This window comes from Haliotis rubra, unplaced genomic scaffold (genome assembly GCF_003918875.1).
Source record: "Haliotis rubra isolate DU_JTF1 unplaced genomic scaffold, ASM391887v1 Scf83, whole genome shotgun sequence".
NCBI lineage: Eukaryota > Metazoa > Mollusca > Gastropoda > Lepetellida > Haliotidae > Haliotis > Haliotis rubra.
In genome coordinates, this window is record NW_025767557.1 from 1,334,729 (window position 1) to 1,354,395 (window position 19,667).

Sequence of the window (19,667 nt, forward strand, 5' to 3'; positions counted from 1 at the left end):
TAATCTATCCACCAAACTCAAATTGTCTACTATGTTTGAGTTTAATATCGATTTTAGTTCATTATGGGAAATGCATTTTTTTCAAATTTGAGTAAAACTCGAAATTCAGACTTAAGTTTGTTTAGAGAAATCAGGGCCTGATCACATGAATAAGCCCAGAGATTAATCTGGCTGGTGAAGCACAGCATACGTAATGATGAGTGCCATACTACACATGCTATTCTAAGAAGTTAAGAACCACCTGATTCTTCCATGTTGTTGACCGCCATACAGCTGAAATATTGCTGAGAGTGGCGTAAAACTAAACTCACTCACCCCATGTTGTTGCACCTAATCTGTCATGGCATAACAGATTGTCTATACTTATGTTAATGAATCAGCTGGTGTTTAGTTTCCCCAACCTATTTTGAAGAGACTGTTCAAGAAGTTATCAGTGTCTTAAGTAGTAGGTATCTCATTTAAAATCAGACCTTTTACACTGATACGAATACGATACCTCTCGAAAAAAATGCAATAAAGGTGTTTATATAAATAAGGTCACATCAGATGAATTTTCTAATCAGCCAATGAGGGTTCAAGCTTTTAAATTTTACAACCGAGAAATCACAATTTCTGAATAAAGAGGAACTGTTTTAGAAAGCTGATATTTGATTGGCTCAAAAACCTATGCATCTGTGAAAGTTCACTCTAGTGTTTACCTGACACAGCAGTCCTTAGAGGTGTCCTAAGCACTAACAGCAGGTAGTATCGTATCAGAGTGTTTGGAAGATTAGATTTTAATGAGAGTGAGTTTACTCTTCCATTTCTGGGTATCTCAAATAACCAGCTATGGTAACACCAAATCTGCTTCTCCTGAAGTGTCAGTTGACTTAATCTTATTGTTCATCTAAATAAAATATTGTTACAATGCACAAATTGTGAGAGACATTTGAAGGTTGTTAAAAGAGTTATTGTTTAAAGGTTGTTATGTTTGTAATGCCATCCACCTTTCTAGTCATTAATGCCAGTCTCGTAGCATCACATGATTTTATTCTGAAATACAATTTTGGGGAAGTGATTTTATTTTTTTATCACTTATAGTTTATCGAAAGTAGACTATTACTTATCATATTGAAGTTTAATTATTTGCAATTTGTTTGTTTGTTATGTAACTGCATAGCAATAGTCGTGCCATTTTTTTGTGCCTTTCATATTTCACAGTATATTTGACAAGCTTGAAAGCTTTCCGATTTGTCTATGTAGAAATGACTACACTAAAATTCCTTTACCATTGTTTACCTGACAGGTATTTTCTACCTGGTCAAAGTTTGCTTTATATACTCTAACCCACCAACTTTCAGCTTTCAGAATCAAATCAGTAAATGGTCTTTTTCAAATGTGCAAAAAATGTGTAATGGAAATGGTTTAGTTGGGTAGGATTATTTTAATGTATGAACGGATTAATTTAGAAAATAGTTAGAGAATGTTTCCCTGTCAGTAATAAATTTCCCTTTTCATACAAGTTTCTATGTGTTTAGGAAGTAACAGTGGGAGAACTGGGCAGGGTAGGTCACTAAATTGTGACAATGTTTGTGAGTTACATGTACTTAAAAAGGAATGGATTGTTCTTTCTTTCTGTGGGAGATTCTTTGAAGGCCTTTAAATTTCAATTTGTAGTATTGGGTTGAGAGATATGTCATAAAAGGAGGATGAGACAAATGGCAAAGGTATATATATCCACAGTTTCTTCCATATTTGATACATATTAGCTCATAGCAATATATCTTCAGGGCATATTTTATATAGGAATATGTCTGTGTCCCAGTATTGAAACAATCAGCAACCCCATCAACTTTCAGATGTATTTCAAGCTTAGTCATTAGAACAAGGAATGAGATACATATATTTCATTACTTGTCACTTTCATTATCAACATCTTCACTTTTCCTAAATTATGTATCTTAAATAATTACAAGGATTTATTTAGGAATCGAACTTAATTGTTATTGTGTTAAAATGTTCAATGTTTGAAACACTTTTTCTGAACATGCTGGAATTCAGAGGCATTTTTCTGAAATTCAGAGGTATTTGACATTGTATTTGAGATTGCACTCTGTGCAATATGATTCCGCATTTAACCTCTTCTTCTTTCCTGGCCCAGTTATCAGTGAACAGGTTACTGTACAAAGCCATAAGTTTAGTCTTGGTTATGACATGAATTTGGATATGGGGCCAGATTTCAGAATCTGAACAGGTCTTGATGAATCCTGGAAGTAGGTATGTGATGTCTTCTTATTGACATATTTATACAATGGTGCTGGATATACTGTAGAAATGTTTGTTTTATTAAAGACAATAGCTTGGTTTCCTTGGTTGGATGACAATAGTCATATGTATAGTGTATATGGTTTGAGTGGCGGAAGACAAGTGGTGGTAGCGGTGTGTGATTTCATTGTCGCTGAAGATTCTATACATTTGTGTGTCACCATGGTAACAGTCCACATTGCAGTTCGTCATATCTCCCTGATTCCACTGTTGTTAATCGTGTGACATAGTACCTTCCTTACAAAATTGGCCTTCATTCTGCTGTAGATGAGAAAAGAAATATGTAATATACTTACTGCTAGACTCCCGTTATCAGTCAGTAACTTCCCAGGGATTTACGGGACGTGAATTTCTGCGTCCTATACACATAAAAATTGACAATGGACGCAACAAAATTTATAAGCGCAGAAAAAGTCCAAATACTTTTTGTAAAAATTCCAATTAAGTGACAATAAGTTATCACTGAGTTTGCTACTAGCTGAGTTATGGTATCATTTGCAATTTGATTACTGTAACAATTTAAGTGATGATCATGATACACAATGCAATAACAGTATTGATAATAGTATTTAAGTGTTTGGGACCCCCATTTTGTTGCCCATAACCCCTGTAAAGTAAGAGTATGAGTCCAAGGGACCCTCAAATACAGGACTCAAGATATATCCCTGACTTCCTGATAATTGAAGACTGACTGACTGAGTTTGGTTTTACGCCGCTTTTAGCAATATTCCAGCAAAATCACACATTGTACACCATGTGGGTTCATTGAACCCATGTGGGATTCGAACCGGCGAGGCTAAGCGCTTTAACCACTAGGCTACCCCACCGCCCCACCTTCCGGTCTCTCCGGGCGGACACTCTAACCACTACACCAAGGAGGCGGTCATTTGTTGATGTAAAGTGTTACAATGGACCAGTCTTCTATGTTGAAGTGATGTTTGATTACCCACTTTTTAAACATGACACCATAATAATGGATTACCTAGTTGTGAAGAACTTCTATTGGTCTCAAGACAAAAATGGAGGGTGGTGGGGTAGCCTAGTGGTTAAAGCGTTCACTCGTTGCCGAAGACCTGAGTTTGATTCCCACAGGGTTAGTATCGGTGACAATGTGTTATTTCTGATGATATGGCAGGAATATTGCTAAAAGCAGGGTACAAACCATACTCACTCACTCACTCACTCACTCACTCACTCAAGACAATACTATGCGTTTAAACATTACATAACAAACTGTGGTAGTATTACATTTGATTGTATTGTAAAACCTGATTTTTAAAGATCCATGTAATTTATTTTTCAGTAACACTAATAGTTCATCTCTCATGAATCTGAGATAGAGAACATGTCTCATTTTGTGAATCTTTTCCAGATCTTGGATCTGTCTCTTTGCTTTTTCCCAATTTGCAATGCAACTCAAGCCTTAAGGTGCCAAAAACATTATATGTTTAATGCTGTATATATTGTGCAGCTTCATGCTCTGTGTTGTTTGTTTTGGAAAGATCATTTGCCACTTTGCTTTGGTATGTTTTAGTATGATATTATTCAACAAGACCTATTAAGGCTGGAACGATTCACCAGTGTCCCATAATATTAATCTCATTAGAATAATCCATAAATGCATGTTGAAGTGTCAGAAACTTGCATTTAAAAAATTCCATATTTTCTATTTAAAAGAAGTTAAATGACTCAATTCTATCACATTACAATAGTTTATCAATTTTAGCATAAACCAAAGTAATATGAGAGTATCTGGGCCCCGTTTCACAAAGCTCCCGTAGTGCTATGACTATCGTAAGTCAATGTTACAGTATAGGAAGTACGAATGCTAGGAGAAAATTTATGAGATTTTACGCTTAGGCTTTCTGAAACGGGCCGGATGCTCAGTGTGTGAAGCCCATTCTGGTGTCCCCTGCCATGATGTGGCTGGAATATTGCTAAAAGCAGCGTAAAGCTAAACTCCTGTATAGTTATAAACTGTTTTGATAATTAATTATATGGGCCCACTTGCACAAAGCGATCTTAGCTTTACGATGGTCTATATCAGTGTGTGGTTCTTATGATCATTGTAGCACTGTGATGGCCTTGTGTATGCGAGTCCCGCAAACCAGATGTCAACAATAATGTACTGATCGTGTGGGTTAACATTTTGTCATATATTGTTTTGTAACTGGTTATTCAGTGTGAACATGTTAACATGTGGACATCAAAGTAACATTAATATTTTAGATCAATATTTCATTATGAAAACTAATCTGGTTGTGTTTTCAACTGTTGTAATTTGAGTATAACACATTTTGTAAATTTCTCCACAATATTGTAATGTGATACACATCATATCATCAACATAAGATTACCATGCATATCATTTTGTGACATCTGTGTTTCGTTTCAGCCCTGGATCTTGGAAATATGTTTTCCTATACTGTAATAATACAGTGTAATCATATTGAAATATTGTTGTTTTTTGTGACAATGTGCGTTCACTTTGAGTGATAGTATGTCGTTTGTTTATATTTGAACTCAGTAATAGTTACTTTTCAATTAATATTGTCAATAATGACTGTTTGAAAGGATAAGATTCTTCCCATGTTCTCAAATTAGACTTCCAGTATGAAACTAAGTCACTGCCAAGGAGTTCCATGATACAGCCAGACTGTGACAGAACAAAAGCAAAAAGGTAGTGAAGGACCAGTCTTTTGTTAGAGGTATGGGGTTATTACCTCCCTTGTCATGTTTTGGAGGACCTCCATGTCCCTGTACATTGTGTATAAGCCCGGCCCCAAATGTATGCATTCATTGTATTACTCTCTTGTAGAGACTCATAATTTTGCTGACCTCCCAATCTCTTTCTCCTCCTCCTCCTCCCATTTCTCCACATGATAACTTGTTGGTCCTATGCTTCACCCATGGGATGTCAAATGGTTTTATTCTTGCACATCAGCCCTTGTATATTAGTGGTGACGGGGAGATGTTGTATATCACAACCGAAACTAACCAAGACACTGTGTTACGTTTGACTGTTAAACTGTTTTGTATGTGAAAGAAAGGAGATATCTGCAATGTTACTTCATTTGTATTACAACCCTTTGCCTTATGTCAAGTTGAATGAAGAATATATATGTAACATATGGATCCATGTTGTAATAACATTGATGAAAGAAATAAAAATATATTTTGAAAGTGATATTGGCTTTTTGTCTTAGTTTTGGCTTGACCAAACTCAGTAATCCAAGATGAAGTGAATATGGTTTTATGCAGCAAATAGCAATATTCCAGCGATGTTATTGCAGGGCTAATTAGAAATGTCATTCCCACATTACGCCAGTGTAGAGAATAGAACCCAGGTCTTCAGCTTGATGAACAAACGCTTCAACCATCAACCACCATCACCCCAATCATGTAAGAAGTATTTTGAGTGTTAGCTACATAGTGTTGGGAATTGGTTAAAATCTCATAATTGATGATTGGTTCATTACAACCGATCAATCATCAAAAATAATTGGTTAGCATCACTTATAAAATTTGTTAATGCACTAAAAATAAGGAAAAAAGCATGTAGTTCTTTTGGGGCTTTTTGGCAAAAATTAACATCTTTAAAGGATGACTAGTATGTTAGGAACATAAATTCCTTGGAGCCTTTAAGATAAATTCAATCATGACTTTAAAAGAACTTGTAGTTATTACAAAATGTAACAGACAAATTCAACCATGTGAAAAATATTGTTAATGAAAACAAGTGTTCCAAAATTGGTTGTGTTCGATTATGAGAAATTATGATGGATTGGTCGTTTAGTCACTACGACCAATCTTCGATTATTTCAATTAATCGGACCACCACTATACATTAAGATAAAGATTGCACACACCCAGCTACCCTGTTGTTACACTGACTACACATTGCATGTTTGATCTTCAAGTCCAGTTTCATAAGTCTGTTTTCTTCAGACTCTTGTGCACCTGCATCTTCAGATTCCCTATTTCAACACAGACAATCTTTATTCACACAGTGAGTGAGTGAGTTTAGTTTGACACCGATCTCAGCTGCAATATTCCAGCTATATGGCAGCGGTCTGTAAATAATCGAGTTTGGACCAGACAATCCAGTGATCAACAGCATGAGCATCGATCTGTGCAATTGTATTCACACAGACTACCTCATTCACTGTTCACTCACATAGACATCCTTATTCACACTTTCATACAGACTCCCTCATTCACATAGATATATATAGATTCCTCTATTCACAGACCCCCCTTATTTATACGCTCATGCACACTCCCTATGTCACAATAACATACTCATTCCCTTATTCACATGTTCGTCTAGACTACCTTATTCACTCCCTTATTTACATGCAGACTCATTTATCTACCTATTCACTTATCTCCATGTTCATTTCCAGACTTGCTTATTCACATACAGACTTATTAATTTAATAAATTTACTCACAGACACCCTTACTCGCATAAAGACTCCCCTTCTCAAACACTCAATCCCATTTTAACACACACAGACATCCGTATTCACATACTCTCTTAAAAACTCCTCTATTCACTCACTCACCCACCCCTCTCCTGTTCAATGAAAAACATTAACTTAATCGCGTGTTTTTTATACCCAGAAGCAGATATTTTCCAATTCACCTAAAAAATGCAATTATTGACTGACAACGAAGTATTGCCGAGATTGTTGTCAGCTGGTGCTGTGTCATTTGCATGAGAATGGTCACATGTTATCCGCGGTCATTATCGACAGGATAAGATAAAGCAAGTCAATGGAAACAGCTGAGAGTATTTTATTTAATGGTATATATCCAATACTGCAAGGTAATAAATACTAATATGGAGATCGTATATGAGCAACAGGGCACTCGACGTCATTTTTTTTATAATCGATGCGCCTACAACTAGATCCAGTACAGTACTGTACAGAAAGAGAGTTGGTCATTCCACACGGTACTATAGTGAAGGAATCAGGAAAACAAAGCCGTGACCCGCCACCAGTGGCTAAAGGGTTTGCCGGGAGAGCGGAAGGTCCTGGGTTCAATCCACATTGCGACAGGACTGGTACCTTTATTAATATTTAGACCCTATGGAGTTATGTCCCTTTACTATCATGTACAGAAGCTATGGAGTTTTGACTCTTCGTTAATATGTACACGAACACAACAGTAACATCGTTGAGGCAGGGTGTCCGGTATAATGAGGTCCGAATGAACTAAGTTTCATTCTACTCGTTTAATGTTCCTTCTCAGAACTTTCTCAGCATTTCTTCATGTTTATTGTCGCTCATCCTTCTAGATCTCCCAGGAGAATGGTTTGATCGATCATAAATAAAAACAAATGTGTCTGTCACAAGTCGGCACCTTGCTGTATCTCTTCGACAATGAAAAAACCCCATCACAACACAATAAAACATTAGTCAGCACACAGGTGGGAAGTTCACTGGCAAATAAGAACACATCGCAGGGCCGAGACTCGTCTACAGGTAATCTGCCCTAAATTAGACACCGTTGCCCACCTGACAGGAACATAGATGCACAAATCGTATTTAAGAGGCCTCGATAAATGGTTCGTGTGTTCTTCGCATGCTCTACAAAAACATGTTTTAGTGTGTGCTTCAAATATGGGACATATACAACAACTATGACCTCAGCGTTCTCGGTAGTCTGATATACAGACCCTTAAACAAATATACCCAATACAGCCCATGCAAGAATATGTGGATTACCGCAGTTTCTGAAAAGGAAGAAAGTCCCTGGGCTCCTTTTTAATATTTTTTTTTTATGAAGATGACTTAGAAACTTTTTTTTCTGTAAAATATGTTCATTTTAGAGACTGAATGTTAATGTACGTTCTCAAATATCCTATGTATTTTACACAAGGGGACAAAAGAAAATATATATGTCAGTTGATTATATAATATGTTAAACTTTCAATTGAAAATATCTTACGTTGAACAAAAACAAAAACTACCAAAGAATACAGAAATACTTCTACTTGTTTTCATGTTTATAAATATATTGTGATTAAAGATTCTATAAAGGTAAAAATAAAATCTCATAATGCAGAACTTATGATTGGTATTTTTGGCGTCTTATCTTAAAAAGCAATAAATCCTTATAACTTTACATTTCAAACATGAGGGGGCATATGGTTGTAAATTCACTTCTTGCGCCACTCTTCATGGAACCAATTTATTTTTACACAAACTTTTCCAGTCACAAGTTATATTTTATCAAACTGTCAAACCACTAGAGTGGTGGTTAAATACACAAAAAGCAATTACGTGTGATGGCGTCCACAATAAATTTTGTGATCTAAGAATAATTTCGTCTCAATTTCGATTCCAGTAATTAATGTGATTTCGTCTCAGTAGTGCAGATGCCACAGTAATGAAGGAGTAATTTCGTCTCAGTAATGCAGATTCAACAGTAATCAAGGAGTAATGTTTCTCAGTAATGCAGATGCCACGGTAATCTAGGAGTAATTAGTCTCAGTAATGCAGATGCCACAGTAATGGAGTAATTTTTCTTGCAATGCAGAGATGCCACGGTAATCTAGGAGGAATTTCGTTTCAGTAATGCAGATTCCACAGTAATGGAGTAATTTTTCTTGCAATGCAGAGATGCCACGGTAATCTAGGAGGAATTTGTCTCCGTAATGCAGATGCCACAGTAATCTAGGAGTAATTTGTCTCAGTAATGCAGATGCCACAGAAATCTAGTAGTTCCGTCTCAGTAATGCAGTTGCCACAGTAATCTAGGAGTAAATGTCGTCTCAGTAATGCAAATGCCACAGTAATCTAGGAGTAATGTCGTCTCAGTAATGCAGATGCCATTGCAACCGCTCCCTCTCCTCCATCGTGGTCTGATGCTGGTACGGCGTCAAGGCGGTCGTCTCTTCCCCGCTTGCTCTGAAACACTCGGGCTTGACGTTTTGCAGTTCGGTCAACTGAGGATATGATGGTAGCGCCTCCACCCCCATGAACCCCACCCCGTAGCCGTCAGTGACCCCGGGGTGGTTCTGGGCCTTAGACCCCTCGTTATAGACAGGGGTTTCATACGTCGTGGGGTACTGTACATTCTGCCTATACCGAGGCTGTTCCCATGACCATGGTGATCGATCCAGAGGCTTGGAGGCTGGAGGATTCACACCCTCCGAGATCCATTCGGGGTGTACAATGAAGTGGGATTTCGCCGGAAAGGAGTTCTGAAATAATGGTATGATTATGAAGTTACATGTAATGTTTACAGACAGTGAATAGAGTTTTACGCCGCCTTTAGCAATATAGCAAAAATCACATATTTTTCCCGTGTGGGGATTCGAACCCAGGGCTTCATCGTGGAGAGCGAAACCTTTACCCACAACCGAACCCCTCATTTAACATTTGCAAAGAAGGCGGTGAGGTTGACTCATTATGACAACTGAAAACTGAAGATTCCACAGAGATGCTGCAACAGTAGGTACGTAACGCAAGCGTTATATACAGGCTCAAAAATAACCTTTAATCAGTCGCAAAGTCAGTAAGACTGACAGTAGGTCAAATATATCAATACATTTGGAGTCACCTTCATACTTTGAGATTACTTTATACAGCTTGATACGATAGATCGTTGTGGTGTTTCACGGGCAATAAATGACTCCTTTAGTTTCCATTGTGTTGAAAAGATATGGTCACTAAAGGACAATGATCTTTTTAAATCGTGAAAGGTACCTCGCCTTACACTTACAGATCTGTATGATGAACGATATATTTGCTCAAAGACAAAAGTTATTGTGGTCATGTGAAGTTCGTTATTGTTATATAACAATATTAATAACAATAATAGTAATCACCATCGCAATGTTGCTGGACCTTTCGACCTACTGTTTGGCCCTCTTACTATAAAGATATCGGGCGGTGGGGTAGCCTAGTGGTTAAAGCGTTCGCTCGTCACGCCGAATACCCGGGTTCGATTCCCCACATGGGTACAATGTGTGGAGCCCATTTCTGATGTCCCCCGTCCTGATATTGCTAAAAGCGGCGTAAAACCATTCTCACTTTATTAAGTCTCTAAATCCCGTTGTATCACGATGAGTGTAAGACGTAGTCAATTCTTAATAATATTTCTCGAAACCTTAATAGGCTTAGTGTGTGATGCCCGATGAAGTGCTGGAGAACAGAAAAGGAACTCTCTAACCCCATCCAGATTAGAACTTCAGCAAATGGCATGGACAGGTCAGATTCGCAACCACGTTTGATGCCAGTTGTGTAGATCGTTGACCATGATGTCAATCACTGGATTGTCTGGTGCAGACTCAATTATTTACAGATGACGGTGATATAACTACAACAGGGTCATCAGTAGTGCTGCGCAATATAACCGGTTTACCGGTATTTACAGGTTCAGACATGAAAACGATATGAAAACCGGTATTTAGACATGTATTCGGAAAACTTCGTAACACTAGGAAATCTTCGGATATTTCCGTTTTTTAAGTTGTTCCTTTTCTTTTTTTATTTGTGCCAAATATTATTTACATTTGTTTTTTGTCATGATTACAAGTTTTTATTAAATCTTAATCAAGCAAAGTGATTTTGTTGTGTTTTTGTTGCTTTATAAATCAAGCATTAACTCGATTATACGTAGTTTTTTGTTGAAAAAACCCTTTTTGCAATATATTGCAATACATATCGCAATATACGCTTTTGCATCGCAATATATCGCAATATGAAAATTCTCTGCAATACCCACCCTTAGTCACCAGCGACGTTAACAACACACAAGCCAGAAAGGGACGTAATAACCTTGTCGCTCTTACCTTACCGAGCAAGTTACTATTTTGACAATAGTCACGTTGGTGCATAGCCGCCTTTATAACAATGAGTTTGCTGTTTACCTCTTCAACCGTGACAATGCAACAACGCGACATTTTGCATGGCAGCATATTGTCGTCTCATCTATAACTGAACTAAAAAGACGTTAAAGTGCACGACATGACGATAGCGTCCCCCTTTAGAATCCCATCCTGTTGTGAAATTATTAGACCGTAAACTCACAGCAAACATACTGTCTTGGTGGTTGAAGTCATGTATAACAGGCCGAACTGACCTGCAACAGAGAAACAAACAAGACATGTCATGATTTCACAAATACTCCAGGCATGAATAATTGATGGTGCAGCCTGCACTGCTATGCATTGTTTGGCATCCAGCCAGACAGTGTTTCATATCAACATGTTTCTTTCATACAATATCCGAGACGAGATCGGTTGACGATTGTCATCTTGTTGTAAATATTATGGTGTTTTATGTAACTCATGTACTGCCATTGGCGGTAACTTTGTGTGAATAAAGATTCACTGACGAGGTAGCCAAGCGGTTACAGCGTTAACCAGGTTTGGGTTCGATTCCCGTGTGAGGCCTATTTCTGGGGTATATTATGAGCAGGCATCTGAATGTAAAGCACAAGTGTCTGCTCATACGATGCTTGGATGAAGGGGATGAAGATGTGAGTGTGTGCGTGCGTGAGCGCGTGAGTGGTTTTCTGTTAATATCTCCAAAATTACAGCTATAAATGATATTAATAGTCTCGACACCACCAACGTATCATCGGCTGACTGACTGACTGAGTTTGGTTTTACGCCGCTGTTAGCAATATTCCAGCAACATCACGGCGGGGGACACCAGAAATGGGCTTCACACATTGTGCCCATGTAGGGATTCGAACCCGGGTTTTCGGCGTGACGAGCCAACGCTTTAACCATTAGGCTACCCCATCGCCCCACGTATCATCGAGAACACACACACTTACCAATGTGGAATACAATGACATACACTGAGAAAATCAGTTTTATTTCGTCGACTACAACATGTATTACATACTGGATATATCAACTGTCCCCGTATCCAGACATCAGCAGACACGAAGCGGTACAATTACCCACTACATCACAGAGGCCGACAAACACATCACTTAAGCATCACCCTAAATGAATGGGGTGATAATGTCACGTCGACATTCAGTATACATGGACAAATGGCAATAGGGTAGCCTTGTAGTTGAAGCGTTTGCCGACGCCGACGACCCGGGTTCGATTCCCCACATGGGTACAATGTGTGAAGCCAATTTCTGATGATATTCCTGGAATATTGCTAAAAGCGGCGTAAAAACCACACTCGTCCACTCACTCACTCACCCATCCACTCACTCAACTGTTGGGACAAATGTGCAATTAGGTCGACACTGTAGTACACATAATATCATTCGGTGGATTTATAAAACAAAAACCTTCTTTAAAGGTACAAACAGTTACAATAAAGTACGGTCATTATGAACTCAATGGGGCCACAGGTGCGTTATAACATTTGTTCGGTAGTTCGTTATAAGCATTTCAACTAAAATATACATCAATATATATATAACCAAATTCGTTTTATCCGTCACTTCGTAATAAGCATTTCGACTAAAATATACATCAGTATATACAAAACCAAGTTCGTCTTATCCGTCAGTTCGTTATAAATATTTCGACTAAAATATACATCAGTATATACAAAACCAGGTTCGTTTTATCCGTCAGTTCGTTATAAATATTTCGACTAAAATATACATCAGTATATACAAAACCAAGTTCGTCTTATCCGTCAGTTCGTTATAAGCATTTCGACTAAAATATACATCAGTATATACAAAACCAAATTCGTCTTATCCGTCAGTTCGTTATAAGCATTTCGACTAAAATATACATCAGTATATACAAAACCAAGTTCGTCTTATCCGTCAGTTCGTTATAAATATTTCGACTAAAATATACATCAGTATATACAAAACCAAGTTCGTCTTATCCGTCAGTTCGTTATAAGCATTTCGACTAAAATATACATCAGTATATACAAAACCAAATTCGTCTTATCCGTCAGTTCGTTATAAGCATTTCGACTAAAATATACATCAGTATATACAAAACCAAATTCGTCTTATCCGTCAGTTCGTTATAAATATTTCGACTAAAATATACATCAGTATATACAAAACCAGGTTCGTTTTATCCGTCAGTTCGTTATAAATATTTCGACTAAAATATACATCAGTATATACAAAACCAAGTTCGTCTTATCCGTCAGTTCGTTATAAGCATTTCGACTAAAATATACATCAGTATATACAAAACCAAATTCGTCTTATCCGTCAGTTCGTTATAAGCATTTCGACTAAAATATACATCAGTATATACAAAACCAAGTTCGTTTTATCCGTCAGTTCGTTATAAATATTTCGACTAAAATATACATCAGTATATACAAAACCAAGTTCGTCTTATCCGTCAGTTCGTTATAAGCATTTCGACTAAAATATACATCAGTATATACAAAACCAAGTTCGTCTTATCCGTCAGTTCGTTATAAGCATTTCGACTAAAATATACATCAGTATATACAAAACCAAGTTCGTCTTATCCGTCAGTTCGTTATAAATATTTCGACTAAAATATACAGCAGTATATACAAAACCATGATCGTTTTATCCGTCAGTTATTATAAGCATTTCGGCTAAAATATACAGCAGTATATACAAAACCAAGTTCGTTTTATCCGTCACTTCGTTATATGCTTGTTCGTTACACATGTAGTTAACTGCAGTATGTTGAATTCACGCATATTTACTCAGGTAAATACGAGTCTAAGCAATGCCATTATGTAAAAGAGACAATGTCAATGTTTGTCTTAACATTATCTGAGCTGGTGAACGTTTGCCAGTCTGTGCTCACGGTGCTGTGTTTCCTGCTTGTCTACGCCCGTCTTCGAGCAAGGGAACAAGGCTCCTGCTATGGAAACAACCTAATCGATATATAGATTGCTGAGTATGATACAAAATGCCCTGGTTGCGAATGTTGACCTTACATTTACATCCCCGAAATCTGTTGTTTCTAAATTCTTATTAGTTATGTAATATTTTGAGGTCCAGTTGTACCAAAGTCCAACGCCCAACGTCCAAGCCCCATCTGTCTGACCATCAGGCCATTTCGCCCTCAATAAATCAGCTATCCTTATCAACCTGGCACCTAGCTGTACCTACACCCTGCCATCTCACCACAGTACATAGAGCTGTACCTACACCCTGCCATCTCACCACAGTACATAGAGTTGTACCTACACCCCGCCATCTCACCAACAGTTCATCAGCTGTACCTACACCCCACCATCTCACCAACAGTACATCAGCTGTACCTACACCCCACCATCTCACCACAGTACATAGAGCTGTACCTACACCCCGCCATCTCACCAGCAGTACATCAGTTGTACCTACACCCCACCATCTCACCACAGTACATAGAGCTGTACCTACACCCCGCCATGTCACCACAGTACATAGAGCTGTACCTACACCCCGCCATCTCACCAACAGTACATCATCTGTACCTACACCCCGCCATGTCACCAACAGGAAATCAGCTGTACCTACACCCCACCATCTCACCAACAGTACATAGAGCTGTACCTACACCCCACCATCTCACCAACCATCATCTCACCACAGTACATAGAGCTGTCACCACACCCCACCATCTCACCAACAGTTCATCAGCTGTACCTACACCCCGCCATCTCACCACAGTACATAGAGCTGTACCTACACCCCACCATCTCACCAACAGTTCATCAGCTGTACCTACACCCCGCCATCTCACCACAGTACATAGAGCTGTACCTACACCCCACCATCTCACCACAGTACATAGAGCTGTACCTACACCCCACCATCTCACCACAGTACATAGAGCTGTACCTACACCCCACCATCTCACCACAGTACATCAGCTGTACCTACACCCCACCATCTCACCAACAGTACATCAGCTGTACCTACACCCCACCATCTCACCAACAGTACATAGAGCTGTACCTACACCCCACCATCTCACCAACAGTACATAGAGCTGTACCTACACCCCACCATCTCACCAACAGTACATAGAGCTGTACCTACACCCCACCATCTCACCAACAGTACATCAGCTGTACCTACACCCCACCATCTCACCAACAGTACATCAGCTGTACCTACACCCCACCATCTCACCAACAGTACATCAGCTGTACCTACACCCCACCATCTCACCAACAGTACATCAGCTGTCCTTATAACCCTGACACCCTACACCCCACCATCTCACCAACAGTGCCAGGGGCGGATCAAGAGAGGATACGCCCACCCACCCACCACACGCACGCACGCACGCACACACGTGCGCACACACACACACACACACACACACACACAAACTCTATTCTCCAAACTCCTGGATCCGCCCGAGTACATTTTGCAATGTAAGTTGTAATCACGAAGCTCAGAAATATACCAGTTCTATCCCAATATCGAACGCTATGACAACACAGTAAGATGATTGATCTCATTCACTCACCAACAAAACACATCCTATTCCTGTCCATATATGAGTCATTTAAAAACACCAACTGCTGACTCGACACTTATACACCACCGATCCACGAGGCAACAAAACCCGCCAACAGTGCGTTATGAGATAGGATCATAGACTTACTCAACAATCTTCTCTTTCTGCGTGGGGTCCGCGTTCTGCACTATCGTCTCCATCTTCGCCAACCGTCTCAGTCCGTCCACTGTGGCTCTGTCTGTCCGTATGTCTGTATGTCTGACACTCCGGCCTCTACCTGTATCCAAGGCTGGGTTTAAATCCGCTTTGTGACCCTCGCGAAGGTTATGCCTATTGCAGTAATCCTCGGTTCTAATCGACAGGGAGGTATACTCGTCACGTGACATTGCCCCGGTTAATCTCTGAGAAGGATTATCAGTTTACAGTGAGCTGATAAAGTCGACCGCATGGCATGAAATATTAAACATGTGCTTAACTACAGGCCGCTTGGTTCGTTACAATCAATGGATACGTTTTTAATTGGATTGCCTTTGATAAAAGCGACTAGAGTACAACACGCGATATTGTATCGGGGTATTGTGTGACAGAGGTTAACTGAGAGACGTAACACGAAGTCTCATTATGTAGTTGCTGTATTTTTTGTAGCTTCGATTCGCTGCTTACAATCACATAAAGTCGAAATTCGTTATGTCGAACGTGGATATTCCGAATTCCCTGTTGTCTCGAACTCACCATCCAGATCCTACGAATTCCTTCTACTACCAGCGTACAAAACGCGATATTGTATCGGAGTATTGTGTGACGGAGGTTATATACACTCTTTCAGGTTCACATTCAAACAGGGCGGTGGGTAGCCTAATGGTTAAGGCGTTCGCTCGTCACGCCGAACACCCGGGTTCGATTCCCCACGTGGGTACAATGTGTTAAGCCCATTTCTGGTGTCCCCCCGCCGTGATATTGCTGGAATATTGCTGAAAGCGGCGTAAAACCAAACCCACTCACTCACATTCAAACAAGGCAAAATAATAGTTTACACTGTACGTTTTGTTTGTTTTGATTTGTCAAGGACATTTTTCATTTTTTGTATTGAATCAAATGTTTTTGCAAGAAAGGCCCATACACGTGAAACGCATACAACAGAGTACAAGAAGATTGTAATAATAGATTCACATTTCATTGTTTCAATTCGGTTTAGTTCTGCTCTTTAAGGCATACATGTATTTCAAACATAACACAACATTTATTAAATCTTGACTATTTGTGGTTGCAAAATGGCAAATAACATTTTGAACTGAAGGTTTAAATATATGTTTATTTGGTATGTTTTGCTTTCGTATGGACATATAAGGGTGAAATGGTACGATATTGTTTAACTTGCAAAATATACATGGTCTTCCAGATTTTACAACTTTTGTATGTCTCCCGGTATTTAGCCTTGTACATCCATCTGAAACACGAGCGAAGTCGGTAAGTAATGTACACAAGGTCGAATCTACTAAATAGTTCCCTGCCTTAAGGCTTATCTTAAAATTTCCCAGTTACATCTAATGCCAGATGTAAATATATTTGTCCATTCTTGTCTGTACATCTCTTCAAGGTTTTTATATAATTTCGGTTACATATATAATATTCAATATTGGCACAGAGATAGATACCACGTTATATTATTTAAGAAACAATACCATATGATGTTTGGCAACTTGATTATGATATCTCTTTATACACCCCAACCCCAACCCCCCGCATCACGTGCATCGGATCACCGTAACATGTTGGGTGTTCAAACCTTTTATTGACTAAGTCAGTCATTGTAAAAAACAGTCAACCCCAGTGACTGACACGTTCGTTAAAGACGACACTGTAGGAGCTGCCTCAGCGTTTGGTGTCGGTGGGGTAGCCTAGTGGTTAAAGCGTTCGCTCGTCACGCTGAAGACCCGGGTTCGATTCCCCACATGGGTTCAATGTGTGAAGCCCATTTCTGGTGTCCCCGACATGATGTTGCTGGGATATTGCTAAAAGCGTCGTACAGCTCAACTCACTTGCCTTTAAACACTATGATAGCATTTCAAACGCATTGAGGATTATACGAACGCTTTAGAGAATTTGGTGCCTATGTGTGACAGGCTGTGTCGGGACGATTTTAGAACAACATCCACCAACCTAAGATCTTACCCTCCGTTGTTAGCAGTTACGTCGAGCGAGAAATATTGTAAATATAAGTTAAAGAAATACTGACACAAAATATTTGCATAAATTAAATTCATTTATTTGTTTAATTCTATGGTTATAGGTTGAATTTATTTTGAATCTAAACATTTAGGTATTGGCTGAAAAACTCGATTTTAGATTTTATGAAAGCTTTCTGCACTACTGACAATGGCGCTCGTGTATATTGCAAAGAGGTGCTCAAAGCTTCTGTGTGAAATATATATGTCATTGGGATGCCCTTGCATCGGGCAGCTGGAATACTGCTAAGTGTTGCGTTAAACAACAACCAACCAAGCAACCTTGCACCTGAGGTTACCGTGAAGTGAGCCCCTTGTATACGATGTTACCGGCAAGTCAGCCTTTGTGTATGGTATAACCCCCCATGTTAGTGTGTAGGGGCTGTGGGGTAGCCTAATGGTTAAAGCGTTGGCTCGTCACGCCGAAGACCCGGGTTCGAATCCCCCCATGGGTACAATGTGTGAAGCCCATTTCTGGTGTCCCCCGCCGTGATGTTGCTGGAATATTGCTAAAAGCGGCGTAAAACCAAACTCAGTCAGTCAGTTAGTGTGTAACCCTCAGTTGAGCCTTTGTATAAGGTAACCCTGAAGTCTCCATGCCTGTCGTGGATCTCTTACAATAGTCAAGACAACGGGGTGTTTCTTCCCGTTAGGACTGTGCAGACATCCCAGATATGGAGTTATCACAGAGTGGGAACTTTCACTAGTGGCCGTTACGTTACCATCTAATGCCATGCACATGGACCGCGGTCAGAGAAGGAAGCCCTCATAAAATCATAATATATCACCTGAAAGTTTGTTTCGTTTTAACTATGTCTCTTTGCAATCATGGACATGGACAGAGACAATTTTTATGTTGACATTTGTTCACTGACAATACCATGGGGAAAATCGCATTCGAAATTATACTCAACAATGATATACATCCTTTCAAAATGAAAGTCAATATCGTCCATAATTTTAAAATTACACGGAAATACTGAAAGATAGTGAGTATGGTTTTAGGCCGCTTTGAGCAATATTCCAGCAATACCACGGCGGGGGGACACCAGAAATGGGCTTCACACATTGTACCCATGTGGGGAATCGAACCCAGGTCTTCGGCGTGACGAGCGATCGCTTTAACCACTAGGCTACCCCACCGACCCTGGATATGCTGTAAATGAAAGGGGCTAGGGTTCGCAGTACAAAGTCATAACGTTATTCCTCTACTCGTGCTTTCATATTTTTGCTTAACCTGTGCACAATTAGTAACTATTAACTGTTATGAACAATCACGTCCTATAGCATTTATAATAATAGCAATATGAATTTTCAAGATTCCAGGTTAAAATGTCGATTCCCTACAAAGTGCTCTCCTTTCTATTAAGTCCGGTCTTAGATTTTGCATCATCACATTGCTGTAACCGTTTAAGGATGATGTTATGTTATACTCATAGAAACGAATAAGGGAACACCTGAAAGTACAAGTGTCCTTTATGTATTTCCAGACTTTCACCCACAGTGCAATACAAAGCTTGTGAAGAAACCTTAAAAAGAATAAAGGAACACTTGTACTTTCATGTGTTCCCTTATTCGTTTCCATGAATATATAATAAATGTATTATGTCATTATGTCATCTGTAATTAATGGTTACCTGTAAATAAATTCAATTATCATCTAATGGATAGTGTTATCGGTGCAATAAAGCCATCTGATAGGTATCCAAATCTGATAACTATGCAAATTAC

General features: G+C 39.1%; 1 protein-coding gene across 1 annotated transcript; it reads right to left on the reverse strand.

Moving 5' to 3' along the window:
• Positions 1 to 7,087: 7,087 nt before the first annotated feature.
• LOC124262306 lies at positions 7,088 to 16,188 on the reverse strand. The gene is made up of 4 exons (XM_046696793.1): positions 15,859 to 16,188; positions 11,351 to 11,402; positions 9,117 to 9,519; positions 7,088 to 8,631 (listed from the first exon to the last, which is right to left on the reverse strand). Exons 1-3 carry the CDS (start codon positions 16,095 to 16,097, stop codon positions 9,130 to 9,132), a joined length of 681 nt encoding a protein of 226 aa, XP_046552749.1. The 5' UTR covers positions 16,098 to 16,188; the 3' UTR covers positions 7,088 to 8,631; positions 9,117 to 9,129.
• Positions 16,189 to 19,667: the final 3,479 nt, after the last annotated feature.

What these genes read in the sequence shown, in the direction of transcription:
- LOC124262306 (XM_046696793.1), bottom strand. Translation starts at nt 16,097, where the DNA reads ATGTCACGTGACGAGTATACCTCCCTGTCGATTAGAACCGAGGATTAC. An exon ending in CAGAAAGAGAAGATTGTTGA is followed by an intron (nt 11,403 to 15,858) that starts GTAAGTCTATGA and finishes TCTCTGTTGCAG; the next exon opens with GTCAGTTCGGCCTGTTATAC. An exon ending in ACCAAGACAGTATGTTTGCT is followed by an intron (nt 9,520 to 11,350) that starts GTGAGTTTACGG and finishes CCATTATTTCAG; the next exon opens with AACTCCTTTCCGGCGAAATC.